This window comes from Mycetomoellerius zeteki, unplaced genomic scaffold (genome assembly GCF_001594055.1).
Source record: "Mycetomoellerius zeteki isolate Tzet28-1 unplaced genomic scaffold, Tzet1.0 scaffold79, whole genome shotgun sequence".
Lineage (NCBI taxonomy): Eukaryota > Metazoa > Arthropoda > Insecta > Hymenoptera > Formicidae > Mycetomoellerius > Mycetomoellerius zeteki.
Genome location: NW_017257819.1, coordinates 763,896 through 788,034, shown reverse-complemented (window position 1 = coordinate 788,034; position 24,139 = coordinate 763,896). Strand labels below are relative to the sequence as shown.

Here is a 24,139-nt window from a genome sequence, read left to right as displayed (position 1 = left end):
ACAATAGTATTATTCAGAGATAAAAATTCTTGGAGGTAGTAATTTATATAACAATTTATTCCTATAACAAATACTAGTTTACACATTACAGTTCAATATTCTGGCGCCGAGCTCTTTGCACTGCTGATTTCATCCTTTGTTGCATAAAACTATAACAAGACACAAATATGAGCACATACAGAAGCTGCCTTCTGAGCAATTGATACATTTGGAATTATTCTAAGCTCACTTTAGATGATCGCCTTTCAGGATGAATTTCTACTTATATACAATTTCATACTGTGCATATATATACATATACATACATTTTAATATACTTTATATAAATGTGTATATATAATTTTTCAAACATTTTTTACAGAACACAGACAGGACAAAATTGTAAATAGAATCGTATCCTGTATTTTGACATGGATCATCCAAAATAAGTTTGGAGTGGTGAAATAGTAATTTCATCAAGCTTAGCACCTTATATTGCTTAGTTTTATAGGCATTCCATGGTTCAGACTCCTTTTTGTTTAGCCAGGAAACATCGGGACTATGTGCTGCTAGACGATAGACGTAGTACGCCGCGCCACAGGCACCCAAGCCTAAGCAAAAATACAGTGGGAGCAGCTGAAAAAATAAGAGGATATTGAATGAAGTATCCCAACATTCTGTAAACGCAGAGTAAACTGTGAGTCTGGCGTGCTCACAGCTGGATGCTTCTTCACGCTTGTCAAACTCATTCCTTGCATCTTCATGATTGTGGCGTTCAGCGGGAAGATCCCTGCAGTTCTTCGATAAAACGAATCAGACGTGGGACGAATACACTTTCGCACACTGCTCTTTGCAGGATTCACTAACCCAGCAGCACCCCAGCACCTAGCATTCCTAGCAGGGATGTCAGATTTGGTCAGATTCTTCAGCCTAGTTCACATCGTGCATTTTATACGCGTTTTAGCCTGCGGTACACGATGCTTGTTTTCCTGCTGGATTTTTAGGGTGAAATCACACCGTGCGGAAAAAGACTGCGGAATAGAGAATGGCTGCGTTCAGCAGAACGTTCGTTTTGCAACTGTTGGAAGTTTCTTTCGAGCTGATTGGATCATACTTTTAGATCTAAAAGAATGGTCCTATCTCAGCAGACAATCATAAAACGGTTGCAAAACTGTTGAGTCTGCTGAATGCAGCCATGCGTGATTGAAGAATCAATCAGCGCTATTCCGAATAACGCTGAATAGCGCTGATTGGTTGCTTCAATGACGCATTCTCTATTCCGTAGTCCTTTTCCGCACCGTGTGATTTTACCCTTAGAGTTGGTTTATAATAGACCGTAATCTGTTAACTTTTTCCGTAATCTATAAGAATTGACCAATCATAGTCGATTATTCTCCTCTTATTCGACTGTGATTGGTCAACTCTCACAGATTACAGAAAAAGTTAATAGATTACGGCCTATTATAAACTAATCTTTAGCTAGATTAGTATCTTACCATTGCATTGGCTGCGGTACTGATAGTGTCAGCATCGTAGCCAATATGGTGGCAAGAATTTATTTTAACTAGCAATCCAGCAAGAAAATAAACACCGTGTGCCACCGGCTTTATATTGGCTGCGTTCAGCAGACTCAACAGTTTTGCAACCGTTTTATGATTGTCTGCTGAGATAGGACCATTCTTCTAGATCTAAAAGTATGATCCAATTAGCGCGAAGGAAACTTACAACAGTTGCAAAACAAACGTTCTGCTGAACGCAGCCATTGGTTTCTTTCTCCATGAAAACATAGCCTAAGGGTGAAATCACACGGTGCGCAAAAAGATGGCGGAATAGAGAATGCGTCATTGAAGTAACCAATCAGCGCTATTCCGAATAGCGCTGAATAGCGCTGATTGGTTGCTTCAATGACGCATTCTTTATTCCGCAGTCTTTTTCCGCACCGTGTGATTTCACCCTAAGTGTAACTTGCATCAGCCAATCAATTAAATTCACTGCACATATTGACCAATTAAATTACGAATATTCTAGTAAATTTGCTCACTTTTGTAATTTTCACCTCATTTCAAAATACACAATCGACTCCCAAATAAAAGGATTGTGCTACTTTTGTATAGCTAGAGCTTTAGTGCAAGAATTTTAGCTAAAAAGAGCGAACCTAAAATTACGAAAGTGACCAAATTCATTGGCTGCGTTCAGCAGAACGTTTGTTTTGCAACTGTTGGAAGTTTCCTTCGCGCTAATTGGATCATACTTTTAGATCTAGAAGAATGGTCCTATCTCAGCAGACAATCATAAAACGGTTGCAAAACTGTTGAGTCTGCTGAACGCAGCCATTGGAATATTTGTAATTTCATTGGTCAAAACCTAGTGAATTTGCTCATTTTTGTAATTTTCATCTTTCAAGAGATATATAACCAATGCCCTTCTGCAGGTATAAAAAACAGACCTTTAATAAATAGATGTGCATCAAGTGCATGTAGTTTTATTACATTTATCAATAAAAGAGCCGTTGTTATCAAGTTAACCCACATTCGTGCTGATTCATACGATCTGGAGATCTGCAAGTCCACAAAGAGATTTTTTAAACGGCTCGGTTGGTCTCTCTCGAGCGCGTAAGTATTATCGTTATCTTTACTGTATTATACGATCATTGATGTATCTCTCATAAAAAAAATTTCGAATTTTTAAAACAATCCAAGAAGGTCAAAACTTTTTAAAAATTTAAAAGTCTCGATAGAAGACATCGTCTTTCGTTTCACTTTTTAACACCTTTTGTATTTGATAAGTAAACAAAAAAATCTAGGAATTTATTGTATGTTAACGAATGAGATACGAGAATGACAAAAATCATTGCTTGACATTATAAAAAAAACAAGATAATATAAAGGAGAGAAACTTGTGCAATCTGTAATGATTTTTTAAGGTTAGGATACTTATTAAAAGTTTGACATTTTTTTCGTAAAGGAATAAATCTGGCATACTAATGTATCTTCTAAATGTTTGGTCAACGTTTCGCGGAGAAGAGGAAGAACGGCAAGATTGTTCCTTCCTGTCTACCATATATATGTTTTTTATTTTTGACAGGTGGTTTGACATGTCAAATCCGTCGGAACGCATCAATTATGTGCAAGACAGCAGTAGTGATACAGAGACTGATTACAAGGAGACTGATGGAAACGGAAGGCATCGCTTGTACAAAAATAGGCTAAGGTAATTCGTGAATAGTCTTACTTCAATTTTAATATTATTCAGTTTTAGATTCTGTAATACTATAGAGAGAATGCTCATGGAATGATTTATATAAATTCATGGCAACGAATTTATTATCATTTCTGTTGTATGTTATAAAACAAGGATGTCATATTATTAACACTTAAAAAGTTGAGAAGTCAAGTTAAAGTCTATTGTTTCATTTAAGTTCATATGAACGAAAAGAGACTAGTTCAGATTTTAGTTTTTATAATGTCTTAGATTTTTCAGCATGCACTTAGATTTGCTCTTACAAATATTCATTATTTGCATGCAAATTATTCTTTATATAAACTTACATGCATTATTTTGCCAATTGGCACAAAATTCTTTAAATTCTCATAAAGCTTATATAAATGAAGAAAATGCATAATATACACGTTAAAATTTGGTCTTTAATATTTATATTTTGACGTATATACAAATATATACATACATATGCATATTGTCATATATATTATAAATATATAATTATATTTGAGCATATATATCTATATGTATGTCCATAAAGATTAGAGCCAAAGTTAAATAATTATCAATAATTATGTAATATAAAGAAACCAGTTATATATGTTGACAAACTCATGACGTTGAGTGCTCTTCAGAAGGTTTTAGCTGTAAGTCAGTGTTTATTAAAAAGTTATCAACAATTAAGTTAATTATTCTCTCTGATATTTTGAACGTTGTAAGTCCACGTAGAATCTTACTTTGCGTTGTAAAGTGCGTAAGATATGTATACAGTGAGTTCTACCTCTCCTGGGGAATACTCTACTACAAACAAATTAAACGTATAGGTTTGTATTTAACCTTGCTTTGCGTGGAACATTGTAAACCTACATGAAGTAAGGTTCCATATGAACATTTACAACTTTTCACGCAAAGTGAGATTCAACCCAAATCTATATCTAGTTTTTTTGTAATGAAGCCCTCCTTTCCTCCCTATAAGTGAACAGAATCCACTGTTCTCCTTTCCTTATTTTAATTTCCTTTCCACTAAAAATCCTCTTTATACAATTTGTTTAATCTGTTGTCACTTTTCCTTCACTGTATCCTTCCTCCAGATTCTTAAAATCGGTTGTAAATTATAATCTAAATTCTTAAAGATAAGCATATATTAAAAAATAATAATATTTATATATACAGAGTGTCTCACAACTATCGCATTTCTTCTTAAGGATATATTCTTGAGGTAATTTTGAGATGAAAATCTTAATAAGAAAAATGTCGAGACTACAATAATTTTTTGAATTATAAGCTAACTTTAAATGCTTATAAGTTAAAAACCATTTTACTTTTATAGCCTCTATTATTATTTCTGGATTCTTTTGCACATTCTAAGACAAAAATCCTAATACGAAAATATCGAGACTATAATAGTTTTCGACACTATCTTTAATCAATTATAATTATTTTTTGTGGGCCTGTGTAATTGACTGAGAATATTCTAAAGAATTGTTAAATTGTCAAATTTTATTCGAATATCCGGTAGGGTAATTATCCGATCGGATATCATATATTTCCTTGGATACTCTGCCAGATATCTGGAAAAAGGCTTTAAAAAAAAGTATAAATAGCAATAATTTTCTTTATTTTCCCAACATAAAAAGAAAAAGAGGAAAAATGATTTTTATAAGAAATTCAGCTGAAAAGAATAAAATTCTGTATTAATGACAAAAACAAATAATATAAAATTTCACTAGTAAAAAAGTGCCGGAAATGCCGGACACTTCCTGGATATCCGGTGCATCCCTATAAATAATAATTTTTAAATAATCTTTAAATCTAATATATCTTATTTTAATGTCACAAAAAAGTAACGAAAAAAGTAACGAATCGTTTCTTATACTGCGTAACGATATGAGGTACTTTTTATAAAAATAACAGTAATGAGATAATGCATTATTTTATGAAATAATGTTCTCAACCCTGATAATTATCGTGTTTTTTTTAACATATCTGTTGTGTAACGTGTGTGAAGTTGGCTCTACACTTTTTGAATTTTATATTTTTATAATATATAATTTTATATTTTTTAAATTGTGCTGCACACACACACACACACACATACACACACTAATAATGGTTAGGAATATAAACGAAAAGATTATTTTTATGACATTTAATTTCTCATTATCATATTTAGGCATACCTAAAACGTCATTTTCTCTTATATCACGGAAATTTGGCTTTAATTGCACTACTGGCATTTTATGATATGTATGTACATATATCAAATGTTCTGAAAGCAACAAATTTTTATGAAGTAGCGTAGTAGAAACATCGCACAGGTGCTTGTATAAGTAGCCGATTAGTATAAGATTACGTGGTTGTTCTGTGCATGTATAGTTGTGGTGGCTCGTCGAAGCCGAAATCTTGTCTGGTACAGAGGGACAGCAGTGGTGATCGGCATTGTCATTCTTTCAATTCCGGCAGAAATTCGCAGGTCACGAAATTCAACAGGTAAATGCACGTAATAGATAAAAGCAGTAATGTTCTTCCTATATATGCGCTTATTTCTTTCTAATTTTGAAAATACAATTCAGGAGTTTTACTTAATTAAAATTGATATTAATGAAATAAAACGTGGTAATTTTTTACAATTGGTATAATTTTTATTTTAATTTGAACTATCATTTAAAAAAAATCGTATATATATATATTTGATAATTATATAAAATTTATTTTAATTATTTTATTTTTTTATAAATTATTTTTGCCTCTCGTAAATGGCTTTTATAAAAAATGACAATATATATATCTTAATTTAATTAATAGTTCTCTTTCTATATAAAATTTAGAATGTATTATATACTGAATGTTCACAGCGTAACGGTTCGCACTATTTTTTAGACACTTTCATCAACAGTTGCAAAGAAAAGTTGAAAAGTGAATGTTTATCTGTTTTATGCGGGCTAAAATATGGGATAAAAAATTAAGGTCTCACCTTGAATTTTTTAAATAGCGTTATATAATTTTTTTTCTTAGTATTGTAGGGGTCTTCAAAACGAATTCAACGCACTATCAAGACTCACCTTTATTGATATTTTATTGATGTTATACATATATAATATGTACCATAAATATCCATTAATAAAAAGAGATTATGAACAAATTTTATCGATTTTTAATTTTATTACTATTTTATCCATGGACGATTACCCAGTCTATAATGCACAAATAGTTCAAAATTAAATATTTTCAGGATATTTTTGAAAATCAGATATAAGTACATACGGATCAGATGGCCGGCACATTTCCAGATTTATCTCCGATGGATTTTTTCTTATAGGATCATTTAAAATCTTTTGTATCAAACACCAATAAATAATAATTTAAGATCTTTGAGGAAGAATAATTACAGGTTATGCAACTTTGGATCAAAATAGTGTAATAGCCGCTATGCATAGTAATTTGTTAAAAAAAGCAAAACCTGTACAGAAGAAGGCAAGTAATTTGAATATTTTTGCTTACATAAATTAGAAATCAATAAAATTCGTTCACATAGTCTTTCTTTATTAATGATATTTATGATACATATTACGTGTTTATGTATAAAATCAATAAAAATAACGTTCTCGACAGTGCGTTAAATTCGTCTTGAAGACCCCAACAATATAATAGGAAAAATTGTATGATGCTACTTAAAATATTTAAGATAACCTTGACTTCTTTTATTAAAAAAATTTTTTTCATTTCTTTATTGCATGTTTATTGCATGTAGACCGCATGAAACAGATGTCCAATATTCCCCTTTTAACCTTCCTTTTTAAGGAGACGCTGGAGTGATCAAATTATCACATTACAGTCGTATGTAACTGTCGGAAGTATCTAAAAAAATCGTGCGGACTGTTACGCTGAACACTCTGCACATATTATAGATTATACAGGATCTTCAAAAGATCCAGAAACGCTAAAATATTCTGAAAACAAAGCATTTTTCAGAAAAATGTTTCAAACAAAAGTTATAGGGTTTAAAAAGATCTATTTACTGATTGCATCTGTTTGACTCTAGGTAGCGTCACCAAGATTAGATCAAAGTTATACCGATTTTTAAAAATGGAAATCTTCCATTTTTTGTTGCATATTCTGTAACATACCTCGAACTTATCAAAATATTACAATAAAGTTATTTTTTATAATTACTTTTTGAGTTATAAGGTTTGAAAGTTACAGTATCGCGGCATTACCATTATTTAAGGTGTCCAACTGATTTGATTGTTGATTATAAAACCCTTTAAATGCTGTTCAGAGTCATGATCTTGACATCGTACGTCAAGATCATAACTCTGAACAGCATTTAAAATGTTCTAACCATCAATCAAACACCTAAATAATGCTAATGTTGGCGGTATTGTAACTTTTAAACCTCAACTTGAAAAGTACTTAATAAAAAATAATTTTATTGTAATGTTTTGAAACTTTTGAAAAGTTCTCGAAGTATGCTACAAAAATATGCAACAAAAAATGGGAGTTTTTATTTTAAAAAAATGACCTGACTTTTATCTGATCTTGGCAACGTCACCCAGGATCAAATCAGTAAATAGATCCTTTTAAACCTGTCAACTTTTGTCTGAAACATTTTTCTGTAAAATGCTTTGTTTTCGAGATATTTTAGCGTTTCCGGACTTTTTGGAAATTATGTATATATGTATATATTATATTTTATATTTTATGTATATGTTACAGTCAAAGTATTAATTTTAGTAAATAATATTACTAATCAATACTTGATATATAGTAACTATATACATTGACTACAACAGACTACAGTAAGTATATACATTTACTGAGTTAACACTTTACTATGATATATACATACATATATACACACACATATATATATAATATTGTAGAACAAAATATATTATAGAGATAATATAATATAAATAATACATTATAAATAATATACATTATAATATATATTATAAAATGATAAATTTTATTTATTTATTTAAATTAAATAACATGAGAAACAAATTCTAACTGTATATTTATTTCGAACAATTATATTTTTTTTCTTCTTATGATCTCTACAAATCTCAAAATCAAGCTACCGGGCTTCGTAATTTATAAGGTAGGTCTTATAAACCGTGTTCATATCATTATCTTATGTATCTACCAAAAAGTTTCCTACCCTATAGAAAAAATGCGTTACTACATATATTCATTAAAAGAGAAATTAATCTTTTCCACAGAATTCGTTCAAGCGTCAATATGGCCAAACAGAGTCAGATTCAAAATCAAAACAGTGGCAAAGACAACACAATGTCGGGAGGGTCGGCGACAGCATCTATTACTGGAGTTAGCAATCAGCCAGCCAGCGATGAAAGAATTACCCTCATTGTCGATAATACCAGGTAATAATAGAAACGTATTAATAAATTAATAAAATATGTATACTTTATAAAATATATATACGTATACTTCATAAAATATTAGGTACCGCGAAAAGTTCGTGTCGTTTTTTCAAGAGATGTTTATAGGGGAAAAAACGACACGTACTTTCCACGATACCTAATATAAATATGTATACTTTATAAAATATACATATATGTATTATATTAGTTGAAAATATAAAATTAGGATACATATTTTAGTTAAATCTTAATGTTTTTATTAACGCGCTGTAATATAATATGGTAATATAGTTACTTTCTGCAGTGAGCTAAAGACTTTAGAAAGCTACTTTTACATTACTAAAAAATTATGATTATTGTACATCCCAAAAAAGAGGCTGCATTTGTAAAAAGCGTATGCTATATTATTTTATCCTCGTTTTTTTTAACATTCAGTGAACAACAAGGAAAATGGAACACAGTCAAAGTATATTGTTACTGAAGGACATCACAATTCAGTTATTTTTTTAGTTTATTGATTTATTTTTCTCTTTTTTAAGCCCATAATTCGTAAATCGCAAAACGTAATTCGCAAATGCAGACTCAGAATGAAAATTTGCATTTGTTTTTTTCATTGCGGTGCGGTTGGTTTTCATCTGCGTGTATCTTGCGTGCGGTGATCGTTATTCTACATCAGCATTTGCGAGCTACGTTTTGTGATTTGCGAATTATATAGAGGCACCCTTAAATCTATTTACATTTTGATCTTTTTTTGTTCCAGATTTATTGTTGATCCGGCTTTATTCACAGCGCATCCCAATACAATGTTGGGTCGTATGTTCAGTTCAGGTGTAGAATATGCTCAACCTAATGAACGCGGCGAGTATGAAGTTGCCGATGGCATTTCTGCCATGGTTTTCCGCGCCATCTTAGAGTATTATAAGGGCGGAGTAATTCGGTGTCCCCCGACTGTAAGTGTTCAAGAACTACGAGAAGCTTGCGACTATTTGCTAGTGCCTTTTGATGCTAGCACTGTAAAATGTCAAAATCTTAGTAAGTATTATGAACGAAAAAAATATTTGTATATATGTATATGCGTGTACAGTTTTATTAAATTGGTTGCATAACTTTTCTTATATAAATTTTAAGAAGTTTATATTCTTTTTTACTATAAGTGTATAAGTACTATATTTTTTACTACATATGTATAAGCAATTAATATATACGATATGATAATAAAGAATATATAAATATAAAAATAATAAATAAAAACAATATATAACAAATATTTTTTGTGTACAAAACAATGATTTAATTAATCAAACGTCTCAAGAACATTTTAAGAATATCTTGAGATTGAATCAATTATAATTTTAAAAAATCATGTATATAAATGGAAACAATATTAAACTGATAGAGAATTGATTTATTTTTTGTAAGAATTTTTAAAGTTAAAAAGTTTGTTGTTGCAGGAGGATTGCTACACGAATTGTCGAATGAAGGTGCACGCTGTCAGTTCGAGGTATTCTTAGAGGACTTGATTTTGCCATTGATGGTGAATAGTGCACGACGCGGTGATCGCGAATGCCACATTGTTGTCTTGCTCGAAGACGATGTCGTCGATTGGGATGAGGAATATCCGCCTCAAATGGGAGAAGAATACTCCCAAAGTAAGTAAATCGTATTTTTAGGAATATTTATATATTATATATTTCTAGCTTTGGAACATTCATATATATATCTCTAGCTAAATTGAGAATTCTATTGTAAAAATGAATAAACATTTGGAATTCTTCATTCTTAACTGACTGTTTTATATTATAATTTGTACAGAGAAACATAGTAGATAGTATGTCACTTTTGCAGCTCAATTTTATTTAAATTATTTTGTATAAATAATTTAACAATACAAAGTGTCTTATCAAAGTGTATTGTTAAATTATTTTATTCATTAAAAACCAAATATTAAAATATTATAAACACTTTGTGTAGCATAATTTACTTAAAATAATTCTCTTAAATCTTCTCTTTACATACACATTTTTGATATAGCTCGCATAATTTCCTATAAGTAACCTTCAGAAGCTTTAAGAAAATATATGCAACTTTTTTAGCTATGAAGTACAGTAAGCGTTAATTTTATACATTATCACTGTGTTCAATGCAAAATCGATTAGCTTTGTCTTTAAAGGTGCATAATCTCCATTAGTTCCACCTGTTTTCTTCAACAATGAATGCTCAAGGTAGCTTACGATATTAATACGATCCTGTAATGTGTGCCACATATTTAACCGCTCGCACACTCAGGAAGTGTTGCAACTTATATAGCGAACTGGAATTTGTGTGCAACTTAACTAATAGACTTCAAATACTATCATAAAGACGTAATTAGTATAGATATATAAATAAACATAAAAAAAATTCATTATTTTATTTGATTAAAATTTATTACTTTTCAATTCACTATTTTTTATTGATTCTTTTCATTTTCTAAAGGTTGAAATTTACTGTATATTCTAAACATGGATTATTTCATATCGTACTTTTTTATTTTCAGCTGTCAATAGTACGGCAATGTATCGCTTTTTCAAATATATCGAGAACCGTGACGTGGCCAAGCAAGTAATGAAAGAGCGCGGCCTCAAAAAAATCCGTTTAGGCATCGAGGGTTATCCGACTTACAAAGAGAAAGTGAAGAAACGCGCCGGTGGTCGCGCTGAGGTCATATACAATTATGTTCAGCGACCCTTTATCCACATGTCTTGGGAAAAGGAAGAGGCCAAGAGTCGTCATGTTGACTTTCAGTGCGTTAAGTCCAAATCGGTAACGAATCTCGCCGAAGCTACAGCCGACCCTGTTCTGGATGCTGCTGGAAATCCTATGCTTCTTCAAGTTGCTGAAGGGGCAGTCTCTCAACCAGAAGTGGTTGGGCTTCCTATGGGATCGGATGCTGATGTAGATGGACCAATGGGACCTGGCGATCAAGACTTGGGCCCATTACCATCTGACGAGTTACCATAAAAGATAAAAATAGGCTAGGACTGGATTTAGAAATTCTGAAAAAGGTCTTGGAAACGAACTTTAAAAACATATTTATAAAATATTTAAAGAAATTCTTGAAGAAAATCTTGTAATCCATCATGAAGAATGGAAATTGAATTCTGAAAACACGAGTGTACTAGATTGTTAAATAAAAGACTGAAGTGCATTTGACTTTGAATCGTTGCAAATTGGACCTCGAAGACTTTGGAATCCAGTGGAATCTTGATGACAAAAGATGTTATATCTTGAGAATTTCCCAGGATGTGTATCCTAGGAAAGTTCCAAAGCTTAAAAAAAGGAGCAAATCGATTATTTATGACGTAATTTCCGCATGACACAGATCTATGCGATCTAAAGAAATATTTATTTATATTGAATGATTCACAAAAAATAATTTTAATCGTATTATTTTGTGGACAAAATTTCATTTGTTGTATTTTACTATTAATATTCTTGCTATTGTATGGATTTTTTTAGGTTTTTGATATCACGTATTGGTATGACTACATGATTGAAACAGGATGTATCAAAAGACTTATGGCGCCACGCACTTCAGTCTTCACGATTCAATGTTTTGCTTTATTCTCTGTTTCTTTTTCTCTTGAATCTATACGATTCTATTTAAAAGAAGTTTACAGAAGTCAAAAGATATATAAAAAGGAATATTTTTAGTTAATAATGATACAATATCGTTCTTTTGTCTTCGAATTGTTCTTCAAGGTATGTATAACTGTGTTTAAGAAAAAAGACTTATATTAAGATTGAACATGAATTTCTTCGTCTAACATAGTTTTTTGCGATTTTTTGCAATTTTATGTATATAAACGTTTGGTAATTCGCAAATGCAGACTCATGTGGTTGGTTTTGTGCGTGCGTGCGTGCGTGTGTGTGTGTGTAATTATGTGTGTATGCGCATGTGGCAATTTTCAAAATGCGTGCGTGTGTGTGTCCCGAGACTTCATTATCAGATCGTGTGTGCGTGTGCACGCATACACACACACATACACACACACATCAGGTCTGATAATAAAGTTCCCGGACTGTAGCAATAAAAAAGTACAAACCTCTCAGAAAAACAAATTGTTATATATATTTTTCAAAGTGGTTACTTATGCACAATAAACTTTATACATTTTTTATATAAAGCCTCAAAACTTTTTTTTTAAGTCGCATAGTTGAAATGCTATTCTAAGAGCACTCCTCACATTTCTCTGAATATTCTCTATGTCTTGAAAATATTTCCCTTTCATGATGTTTTTAAATTTTAAAAACAGTATGAAATCCGGAAAAGCCAAATCTCGTTAATAAGGTGAACTAATCTTAACAACCTCTTTCTTGGCTAAAACCATGATATTGCTTTGGGCGCAGGGATGTTGTCATGTACTTTTGGCTGAGAAAAGCGTTGTTGAGATTAGTCATCTATTCGCCTAACTCTTTCGGATTTTATGCTGTTTCCAAAACTCGAAAACATGAAAGGTTTTCAAAACATCGAAGATACTTAGAGGAATGTGACGAATGCTCTAAACAGTATTCCAATTATAGACTTTAAAAAAGATATTGATGTTATGGGGGATATTAACATTTTGTTATCCGAGATATTTGTGTTCCTTTTATTGCTGCAGTCCGGGAACTTTATAATAGCGTGATTTGGATTCTTAACGTAATAACAAGATTGTCCCCACTTAACTTCTAAACCACGAAATTTAAAGCCGTGTTGGGGACCGCGATATTTTACCGCTATCTTCACTCACTACTCGTGTACGTTTAGTACGTATGGAAGGAATTTTGTGCGCTATTTCGAAGTTTCAATGTATATAGATTTATTTGTATTATGTGTATAATTGCAAATATGATCGATGTTATTATATCGTATCTTTTACTACCATCGGTCTTTCCCATTTTATACTATTATAATAAATAAAGTTGATTACATGATTTTTCTCAATAAATAAATTTTTGCCCTTTTTAGCCCTTAAAATTTATTTTTCTTTTATATATTATATTACAATTTTCTTAAAGAGTTCTATATTATTGAAGTATTCCCTAAAATGGAAAATTCATCAGCAATGTATAAGGAATTTAAAAACAAATTTATAGATAAGCAATAGTGGCCATATACACACAATTACATGATTTTATAAATTTATTTTAAGATGTTTAATCTATCTTTATACATATATATATATAAAAGCTCTTAAGATTTTGAACGTAGAATATATTATGGATTGCTTTCTACAATTCTATATTTAACTTTAACTCTTGACAGTATTCATGTTTCAAAGAGAAACTTAAAAACATTATACATAAAAAAAATACTGTAAAAATATTGATACACACATAGACGCAACATTCTAGATGGAGCTTTCATCCCTATCTACACAAATAGAGTATATCCTTCATCATTACTTTGCAAAATATATTTTAGTACAGTTAATCAAATCAATGTTTAATATATTAAATGACTAATTATAGTGATTAAAATCATCATAAGGACTTCCAATTAATCCCTTCCCCTTATCTGTTCCTCTCATCTTTCTTTTCGAGGCTTAGTAGGTCGTCAGAAAGGAAGTCGTTCGCCGACCCGGGGGAGGCGCAGGCGCTATTAGAGGGTTGGACGATCAATAAGGGACGTACTACCCCCGGCGACGACCTCAGGAGGGCAGGAGATCAGTAGCGTACGGACGCGCGAGAGGTGCACGACGAGGGTGCGTGCGTGGGGTGTGTGCGCATAGAGGGTAAGTCGCGAGTGAGCGAGGGCAAGTGAGAGCAAAACTGCCCCTCCTCCTCCTCTACCCCCGGCGCTGCGGGAAAAACTCGCTTCAGCATGCAACCACCACCGAGAAAAGTAAGAGGAAGTCATTGCGTACTCGAGAACTCGCTCCCAACCAACGGGTTGTAACTCCCTATAATCTTATAGAGTTGACTTTTCATGCTATGTAGGTAGGGAAGAAACATTTTTACGTCAAGTGTATCCGAAACACAAGAATCATCTTGTTGCGTTGTAATTACACAAGACCTTATATTAGGTGTCAAATGTAAGAATCGTTTTCCTATACTGAGGCTTGTATAGAAAAATTTGAATTTTCATCTCTTGATCTCAACATAAAATAGTCCTGTTTTTTTTGCACAATTTTTAATAATATATTTTTATTAATAACAAATAATATAAAACTAAAAGCACAAAAATAATAATGTAATGAAATACATAAATGTTTCAATTCGAAGATCTATTTTTTTTTCTTCCGTAGAAAGTCAAAAGATTTTGAAAAATTGCAACAATTTTAATCTATCAATAATATTAATATTTATAATAAAATTGATAGTGAGAGATCCGTTAATATTAATCTCAGAACAAAAAAAAAATAAAAATAATACTATAATACACACTAATAGAATGACAGGTGGAGAAATCTATTTAATAACTACATTAAAATTGAAATTCTGTGAAATTATACCGATCTTAATTGATTGAGTTCAAAGGAGGATGCTCTTTAGAGAAAGAAACAGAGGGAGAGAGTGGGAAGGAATTAATAAAACGAAATGACAAAGAAGCAAAAGATAATGCACGTCTAATATAATCGCTATCAACACTCTTATGTTGTAATTTCGCGAGCAATCTTTGATACTTCCGATATTATCATGTATATTTAGTGTAGAAGCAGGACATACAGCTACAAAATTTACGAAATTATATAAGAATTAAAAAAAAATGGCAGAGTGATGGTATAATCTCAAGGAAATGTTTTTATCGATTTTGGCATAAAGATTTGAGCAATGTGCATTTCTGGACAATATATTACGTTATACTTCTAAATATATAATGTAAATGTTGTTAACAGTAATTGTTATAAATACTAGTTTATAAATATTTCAGATTTATGTTTAATTCTTACACATTTATTGGTGATAATTATGTAATTTTAAATAATAATTATAATTATTTATGAAATGTGTGTGTGTGTGTGTTGTGTGTATTTAGTCGCAATTCGTAATTGTGTTTCGGAAAATACGTTTAATTTCGAGTTATAGAGTGGTGTTCGATTCTTGCAAAAGAAGAATTTCTTATTTATCCATGCATACGTATATATATATATGAATAAAAAATTCTTCAACAAGAAGAGACTAGAAATACCGTTTCATATGTGATATTAAAACTGATTTGTGTCATTGATTATCATTGATTTTCAATTTACACTTGAGGTGAAGAGTGAGAGAAAGAGAGAAACGAATACGACTAATTATAAGAAATAAGAGACTTAAACTGAATTGTAACTTGTATTTAAAATTTTTGTCATTGAAAAGTGAAATAGTATGAAATGTTTGATTTGTGTATATGTAGTATATACATATATAAATATTTATTTATTTAATCGGTTCGTTTTCGTTTGATCACAAGGGAAACTTCGCGAAATTTCTGAAGAATGTGCACACGGAGCAAGCGGCAAAATTGCAGGCAAAAAATCAGCACGAGTGCGATCTTTTGGAAGATATTCGGTAAGATTACTGTATAAATATTATTAAACAATAGTATTAAGACGTAATTGTTTCAATAGTATTTTGAAAAAAAGTTACAGTTCGAATTTTAAAGTTACACTTTAAAGAATTCTATGTATTATCATTATTACTTCAAAATTGTATATAAACTTGAAATTAAAAAAATTGTTTTTAGTATAATTAAATAAGCGGTAATTTTTTATTTTTTTCAGTAATTTCACGATAAAAAAGTCTGCCATCGAAAAATCCTACTCTGAGGTAAGGAGTTATTTTATTTGTTCAGTATTTATTACTATTAATTCTCTAAATTCTTTGGAGTGGAATCTCTCATTTTAAAGAGTGAAAATTAAACCAAACTTAAAAACGAGTGGCTCAATTTTCAATCTTTAAGAGTGAAAATTAAGCCAAGCTTAAAAACGAGTGGCTCGATTTTCAATCTATAAGAATGAAATTTCATCCTTCAGATTTGTGATTTATTCCAAAAGTTTTAGAGAGAATTTTTTTTTACTATGATATTTTGACATACTACTTTTCAGGCGCTACTCAAAATATCGTCTGCATATTTAAATAAGAAGATACCGAATATACCAGATCTCAAAGTCGATGGAGCAGAAGAGAAATGGTAATTAGAGCATGAAAAACGAATGTCTGTACAAATATGTAATTTTTATTTGTTTTTGTATGATATATATATTACGGAAAATTTTACACCGTAACAATTATCTTTGTGCATCTACAATATTTAATTTGAACAAAATTAGATTAATATTTAATTTGATAAAATATATGATATTTAATTTAAAACAAAATTTATTTTATAATCTGCGTTTATATAATTAGTTATTATAATTTCTAATGATTAATTGACCCAATTAATATGTACATTAATTTTTTCATACATTATTGTGTAACAAAGGGGCGAATAAAAAATCGATGTAATTTAATAAAAATAATTATTTTCGCGTATCACACACATAAGCATGGGAATTCGACCTCTACGGAATTGTACCGGTTTCAATTCGCGGCTATTTATCGATCGGGGGAAGTTTGCCAAGGAGAAGAAGGGTCATAGGTAAATGGCAATCCGCTGGCGGGCGGTCGAATGATTGTAGGAACATGTGGAACGTATGGCGAACTGTGCTGGAGGAGAATGAGAAGCTGGCGCGCGCACGCCTCGCTGCTGTCGAGGTCTTCCAGCAGCAAATCGCCGATGATGCTAAGAGCCTCAAAATGCACAAATTACAAATCTCTAAGAAGGTACTGATTTTGTCATAAATTAACATAATATACATTTTATACATTTACATTTAATTATTCGATGTATAAATATGTATAAAGACAATAAGTTGGATAGAAAAAATCTTAGAAATTTTTAGAAAAAAATTTCATATAAAGAAATTTAGTATATAGCTGTTAATAAATGTAATTTATATAAATATTTACATAATTTATAAATATAATTATTTGTATATGTATATTATATTATAAATGCTCTGTATGTATATGGCATATTGCATCAATTTTTGTAATAAATGATTTTCTAGGCAATCGACCAATTACTGATAGTACAAAAGGAGCTCCAAACATGCGTACAGGATGTCGACAAAACGAAGAAATTGTACTTTGACGAGGAACACAGTGCACACGATGTGCGCGACAAAGCAAAAGATATTGAAGAAAAGTATGTATATTAAATTTCGCTTATTTGTTTGAATCGCTGTCTTTCTTAATTACGAAAGTATTTTCACGAACAAATTTTGCGAAGATTTGCAGAATTTTTAATAATATTCTTATAAAATATAAATTTTAATATATTTGATAAGAAATATTTATATCTAACAATAAATTTTCTAACATATATTTTCTTTATTACAACAATTTTCGCAACTTTTTGATAATTTGTTCTTTCGTACACATATTGTTATTGACTAACTATACAAGCCGACATAATTACGAATGTAATATTTCATGTTCAATCGATGCTTTCAGACTGAAGAAGAAGAAAGGTTCTTTCTTCCAGTCGATAACATCTTTGCAGAAAAATAGCGCCAAGGTATATGACCTTATTATAAAAATTAATCAATTATTGCAGAAATTTTGAAACGTAAATGATCGTACAAGAGCTTTTTAGATTTTATAATTTTTTCGTGAGATTTTGTATGGATGTAATGATATTTTTATAAGTAAACATGTGTGTTTCAGATACTTTGAATATCTTAATATAGAAAAATAATAATAATAAAATAAATAGAATTCGTCAGTTTTTTCTTTCTGAAACGTATTCACTTATAAAAATATCATTACAACCATACAAAATCTCACGAAAAAATTATAAAATCTAAAAAGATCTTGTTCGATTATTTACGTTTCAAAACTTCTGAATTATAAGAAATGTAGTACATTTCTTATAATTAAATAAATTTAATAAAAAAAAATCAATTTTATATGCATTTAATGTGATAACAGAGTTGAACTTTGATTAATCCCATTTGTAATTGTCAGGTGAGTTCGAAGCGAGACGCTTTAGAGGAGAAATCAACTGGTGCTCGCAATGATTATCTATTAGCCCTCGCTGCGGCCAATGCCCATCAGAACCGATATTTTGTAATCGATTTACAGACCACCATGCAGGTAAGTTCTCTATAACGGTGTTGGTGATATGAGTAAGTAAGATCAGGAAATATTACAGCGTTCAATTCTATTAAATGTGCAATTCGAATTCTTTATAAATCAAGGCAATAGTTTCAAGTGTTTCATTTCGTATGCATTAATATGTCAATTACTTAGTGAAAGAAACTCATATATCTTATAATATTTTTAAGAATAATTCATGTTTTAAATTTATGAAGATTTTCGAAAAATATTTAATTTAATCTTCTTCAGATTTTATATTTTCTTTAAAAATTATAGAATGAGAAATCTTAGAATATTTCAGAATATGAATATATATAAAGAATTCTCTCTCTAGAGATGTAGACTTTCTTAACATTTCTGAAAAATATTTTAATTCATGTGAAAAAATCAGATATTTTTTAGAAAGTTCAAATTATACAGGACTTCTGAAAAATTTTGAAATTTATATAGAAATTCTGAAAAATAAAAGAAAAATTATATAAAGAAAATTTTTCTCCAATTTTTTTATTTTGGTTCCGTCTCTCTCTCTCTCTTCACAAAATATCGATTTTTATATTAGATTTAAAACTTCTAATGTTTTTTTTGCTTTTGTTCGCGTTATTTAGTATTTGGAGCAAGGAGTTTACGACAAGGTAGCTGAATATTTAACGCTGATGGGACGCACGGAACTACTTACTTGTCTAGCCACCCAAAACAGCTTTGGCAAGATTCGCGATCAAGCTCAACAGGTACTAAAGATTAATATTAGAATAATAGATCAATAATGTTATTTTATCATTTATTTTAATTTTTACATTACCTTACTTATTCCGAGATTTATATCTTTTTAATTTTTGTCATATTGATATATATATCATTAAAAAAAAATTTTTTTCATTACAACGAGAAAAGAACAAGTAATATATATAATGTCGAATTACAGCTCACGAGAGAGTACAATATTCAATGTTGCTGTTTGTACTATCCTGTTTTGAAGCAACATATTCAATATGAGTTTGAGCCTTGCGATAGCGATCCGGTAGAGAGGTTTGTAGCTCATCTCTTTCTATATATTATAAAGCATTTTTATATAAATATAGAGCATATCGTTCATTTGCTACAACAATGACATAACTAAAAAATTGTCATTTTTTTGTTACTTGCAAAAAAAGTACATATTTTTATTCCTTTATGATGAGGGCTGCATTCGAGGAGCGCACTATCAGCGCTATTTGTGTCTATTCTTGTTTTATGTCTAATAAACAATGAAGATAGAATGACACAAATAACGCTAATAGTGTCTCCCCGATTGCATCCCAGTTATTACATCAAAATTGATCATTTCAAAATTAATATTAGATAATTGTAATAATTCAAAACATTCAAACTTATTTTTTTGCAAACTTCGCTTTTTGAGTCATTGTAGCAAATGAGCGAAATAAATATTATATACTTATAATATTATGTTATATTTTCCCGACATCTTGAACATAAATAATTCACTAATATTTTTAATTTTTTATTTTAAATCATATCGAAATGATAACGAAATAAATATTAAATAATCAATGCTAAATTAATGTTGCAAAATACTTTCTCTTTACATATAACTAAATTTTAATAGCATGATCTAGATATTTTTGACGAATCTAGGGTAACTGCCGATCATTCAGCGGCGATGACATTGGGCAAAGAAGCGCGTCGCTGGTCGACGAAAATTGCCCGCGAAGTTAGCAGTGCCCGTGAAAATAATCGAAAACTTCAAGTGTTATACCAACTTAAAGAGGCTGGTCAGAAGGTTCGTGTCATTTAGATGTCTTGGGGGAAAAAAAAGATATTAACATGATTATAATGTTCTAACTCCATTAATATTGAAAAAAGCAAGTTATTGGACCGCACATGTGAATATACAACCAAGAAACAAAAGCCTTTAACAGTCAAAGGTGGATCTCTTAAGTGCTTAAATTTTAAATAATTCGATACTACATATGTCATAAAAATTGAGTACCAAATTAATTTTTCGGACTTTTAAAACGCAATCGACAAAATTATAGTAGTAATATAATAACTTGATGCTCATAGGCATATCTTGAAAAGATCTTAATGCTGATAAACTTATTAAAATCTGTAAATAATTTTATTGCGAAAAATATTACCTCGGCTGGGAATCAAATCCGGATTTTCCGCTTTGACCGTTAAAGGCTTTTATTTTCTATTATCTAACTCCATTAAAGAATCATCGAAATTCTATATTTTTAATAAATTTCGAAACGATACTTATTTCAAGTCATCTATATTTAACGATGATCTCTACATTTTATTACTATGACATTATAAAATAATTGATCCTAGAACATACACCTTCCGAAAAATTCTAAAAACCGTGGATCTGGAAGATTCACTATAACTTTGAGAGGCTGTAACTTCGATTTAGATTAATATGTATTTTTATGGATTCTCTTTTTTTTATTTAAAACTTTGAGACTATATATTTGCACATGTTGTAATGCCAAAAAGTTTTATATTGTTAAGTTATAAAATAAAATTCGTCCTCTTTTTTCTTCATTTATGGAGCAAGCGAAATTTCGATTGGGTCTGGGAGACCAATATATCTGTTCTATGGTTAATGTATGTGTGTATATAAGTAAGGCTTTCTAATTTGTTTTTTTTTTTCAGACTGATCCGAACGATCCTAATGGTCCAGATTTAGATACTAAAATTGATGAATTAAAGCACTCTATTCGACGAGCGGAGGTACATAACTTATCTTCCATTCATAAGAAAAGAAAGAAAAATTATTTATTTAGATATGCAACCTTGACCATAAGTATAAAGTATCCTTACAAATTGATGTAAACATTCTATCTAACAAAAAATAAATTAAAAACAGTTTTATTGAAAAATAATATATATTCTTATAACAATTTTAATATTTTGCTAATTTTTCTTTAACATTTTTTAAAGAAAATATAATAAATTGATGATACTTTATACTTATGATTAAGGCTGGACATCCAAAAATTATCATAATTGCCGTACATACGTATATAAAATTTATATTCTTGTTCTAACAGACAGCGAAACTCAAGGCGGAAGCGAGGATAGAATGTCTTCGACACGGTGGAGGTTTGTCAATATTTTTTTATTTTAATATATGAAGATAAGACAGTTTCTTAAAAATACGCTTTATACATTTGTTGGTCCTGCTTCATATTTTATAGTGAACGTAGACGAATTCTTGCAAGAGGCTGAAACACTCAGCGTTCAGGACATGCCGCGTTCGGCTAGTTCTCTCTCCGTTCGAACAGATGCATCTGGTGCAGCGGTAATGATTAAAATGCATATAACGTGCAATTCACATAATTTTTTTCTAACAGAGATAGGCGGTGATAGGAATAGTCTCCCGGTATATATTTATATGTATTAATATATAATGTATTATTATTTATTAACAATAATTAAGAATTATATAGGACTCCTCATTATTTAACAAATTCAAGAAAAGAATATAAAGAGAAGTAAGAGTCAATGCAGTATTTAGTGCGCAATTATAATAATTGAATACAATTTTAATTAGATAGTCTTACATTTAAATTAAATTTGGACGCATTTTGACTTACTTTAAAGTCATTTTCAACGGTAATAATTTCAACTTAACTAATAATTCATTTTGCGAGTATCCAACAATCATGGTACAAGCCATTCACCACACACTAAGGATTTGTCAGGTACATCACAGTTGATTGGCTGAAATAAAATGAGAAACCTTAACGTATAAGGTTACAATAAAGAGATTATTGTAATAATGGCCATCTAGATTTTAAAGACAAAACGCGTCTGGATTTAAGTAAAACTATCTGATTAAAATTGTATTCAATTATCATAATTGCGCATTAAGTATTATTTATTGTATTATTTATATAATGCAATATATGTATTAAGTAAAAGTATTTTCTATATTTTTTTGTGTATTTTTCTACTTCTAATGTTAACCACTTAATAATAGAGTCCAATAGTCACAACAGAGAATTTCGCAAATAGTTGCGTTTATTAAATTATAATTATAATTGCAAGAGTTAAGAATAAAAATATGTGAAAAGAATTATGTGCACAAAAGTTTTCTAATTTTAATGTATAACAAAATTTGTAATATATAACTTTTAATATACAACAACAAAAGGAATGTATCTGTATACGGTACTTCTTTTAGGAACATCCGTCATCGGACTCATTCTACGATAGCGACGGCGATGGCGGAAGCGACTTAACGACTTTGGAGCGACCCGGTTTTTTTTTAGGAAGAGGAAATTGAAGAGAGGGAAAGACATGACAGTGCTGAGGTTGATGGTACGGAGATAATTTTCACACATAAATTTTATAAGTATTTACGTATTTATTCAATTATTATTATAGATCCAACTGTAACAAAAAATAAGGCACTTTTCACTTATTTGCATAATTTATTTATTATTCACATTAAGTTACACATTATAATTTTATATACTATGTAGGAAATCACAAAAAATTATCTTTTTAGCATTGCTGGAGCAGGAGAAGCAACGAATAGAGCAGCTAACGGCAGGCTGGGATGATCCTACGGCGGTTAATTGGGACAACGAAGAGAAAGATGAGCAGGAGATGATGCACGAGATACCAGAGATGCCTTCTAATCAACCTATATACAAATGCACTGCTCTATACTCCTACACAGTAAGCGATTCTGTAGAATTATATTTTATAAAATAAATATACGAGTACTGATTATTGAAAATTAAATAGCGCATGTATTAGAAATATCTTTGATTAAAGTGATATTTTTTTATATATTCTGTAAAAACGGATAATTTTTTTAGGCGCAAAATCCCGACGAGCTTTCCATCGTGGAAAGCGAACAACTGGATGTGGTGGGCGAAGGCGATGGTGATGGATGGTTAAAAGCAAGAAATTACCGAGGAGAAGAAGGTTTCGTTCCTCAGAACTATCTCGATGTAGAAAGGGAGCCTGAGACCACCACTGGTCTTACTTCGCAGGGTCCAAGTCTGGTCCAGCAGATTTCCTTCTCATCTGTCGACTATACCATTGACGATCACGACGCCGTCGATCCCGATGCTACTTTGCAAAGTGACGTTTCGGAAGCCATAATACAAAACCATGTTGGAGGTATGTTGAAAAATTCGATTTGTTTATAACTTTTATTTGTTTCGACAGGATCTCAAATTTTAAATATTCAGAAATGATAAATAGCATAATATGCATATTATTTTATAGAAATGGAACAATACTGCATCGCGCTTTACGATTACGACGCAACGTGCGATGAAGAGCTGAGCTTTTTGGAAGGCGACATCGTCAAAGTGCTAAAAAAAGAACCACACGATGTAGACGACGGTTGGTGGGAAGGTGAGTTGAGAGGTCAGCAAGGCCTC

The 24,139-nt window shown here is 30.6% G+C and overlaps 2 protein-coding genes across 2 annotated transcripts in view; one reads left to right on the top strand and one right to left on the bottom strand.

The window, feature by feature from the left end:
* Positions 1-26: 26 nt before the first annotated feature.
* ND-MLRQ (NADH dehydrogenase (ubiquinone) MLRQ subunit) lies at positions 27-882 on the bottom strand. The gene is made up of 3 exons (XM_018458939.1): positions 696-882; positions 469-615; positions 27-149 (listed from the first exon to the last, which is right to left on the bottom strand). The coding sequence occupies exons 1-3, from the start codon at positions 741-743 to the stop codon at positions 93-95; spliced, it is 252 nt and encodes an 83-aa protein (XP_018314441.1). The 5' UTR covers positions 744-882; the 3' UTR covers positions 27-92.
* Positions 883-2,446: 1,564 nt separating this feature from the next.
* Positions 2,447-24,139, top strand: part of LOC108729787 (uncharacterized) — a 24,062-nt gene continuing 2,369 nt past the window's right edge. The window contains 25 exon segments of the mRNA XM_018459082.1: positions 2,447-2,591; positions 3,064-3,189; positions 5,575-5,688; positions 8,424-8,585; positions 9,346-9,617; positions 10,037-10,234; positions 11,122-11,575; positions 11,762-11,767; positions 16,313-16,358; positions 16,637-16,722; positions 17,213-17,357; positions 17,645-17,781; positions 18,090-18,153; positions 18,603-18,731; positions 19,340-19,462; positions 19,657-19,760; positions 20,367-20,511; positions 21,390-21,467; positions 21,788-21,839; positions 21,935-22,038; positions 22,924-23,009; positions 23,011-23,060; positions 23,251-23,423; positions 23,567-23,873; positions 23,982-24,137. Of these exon segments, the coding sequence (XP_018314584.1) occupies positions 3,074-3,189; positions 5,575-5,688; positions 8,424-8,585; positions 9,346-9,617; positions 10,037-10,234; positions 11,122-11,575; positions 11,762-11,767; positions 16,313-16,358; positions 16,637-16,722; positions 17,213-17,357; positions 17,645-17,781; positions 18,090-18,153; positions 18,603-18,731; positions 19,340-19,462; positions 19,657-19,760; positions 20,367-20,511; positions 21,390-21,467; positions 21,788-21,839; positions 21,935-22,038; positions 22,924-23,009; positions 23,011-23,060; positions 23,251-23,423; positions 23,567-23,873; positions 23,982-24,137 (3,307 nt within the window). The 5' untranslated portion in view covers positions 2,447-2,591; positions 3,064-3,073.

Bases quoted from the DNA above. Each gene is read 5' to 3' on its own strand.
- ND-MLRQ (XM_018458939.1), bottom strand. From the start codon at position 743: ATGAAGATGCAAGGAATGAGTTTGACAAGCGTGAAGAAGCATCCAGCT. The intron at 616-695 runs GTGAGCACGCCA...TTATTTTTTCAG, and splicing joins GCGTGAAGAAGCATCCAGCT to CTGCTCCCACTGTATTTTTG. The intron at 150-468 runs GTGCTAAGCTTG...GTCTTGTTATAG, and splicing joins ATAAAACTAAGCAATATAAG to TTTTATGCAACAAAGGATGA.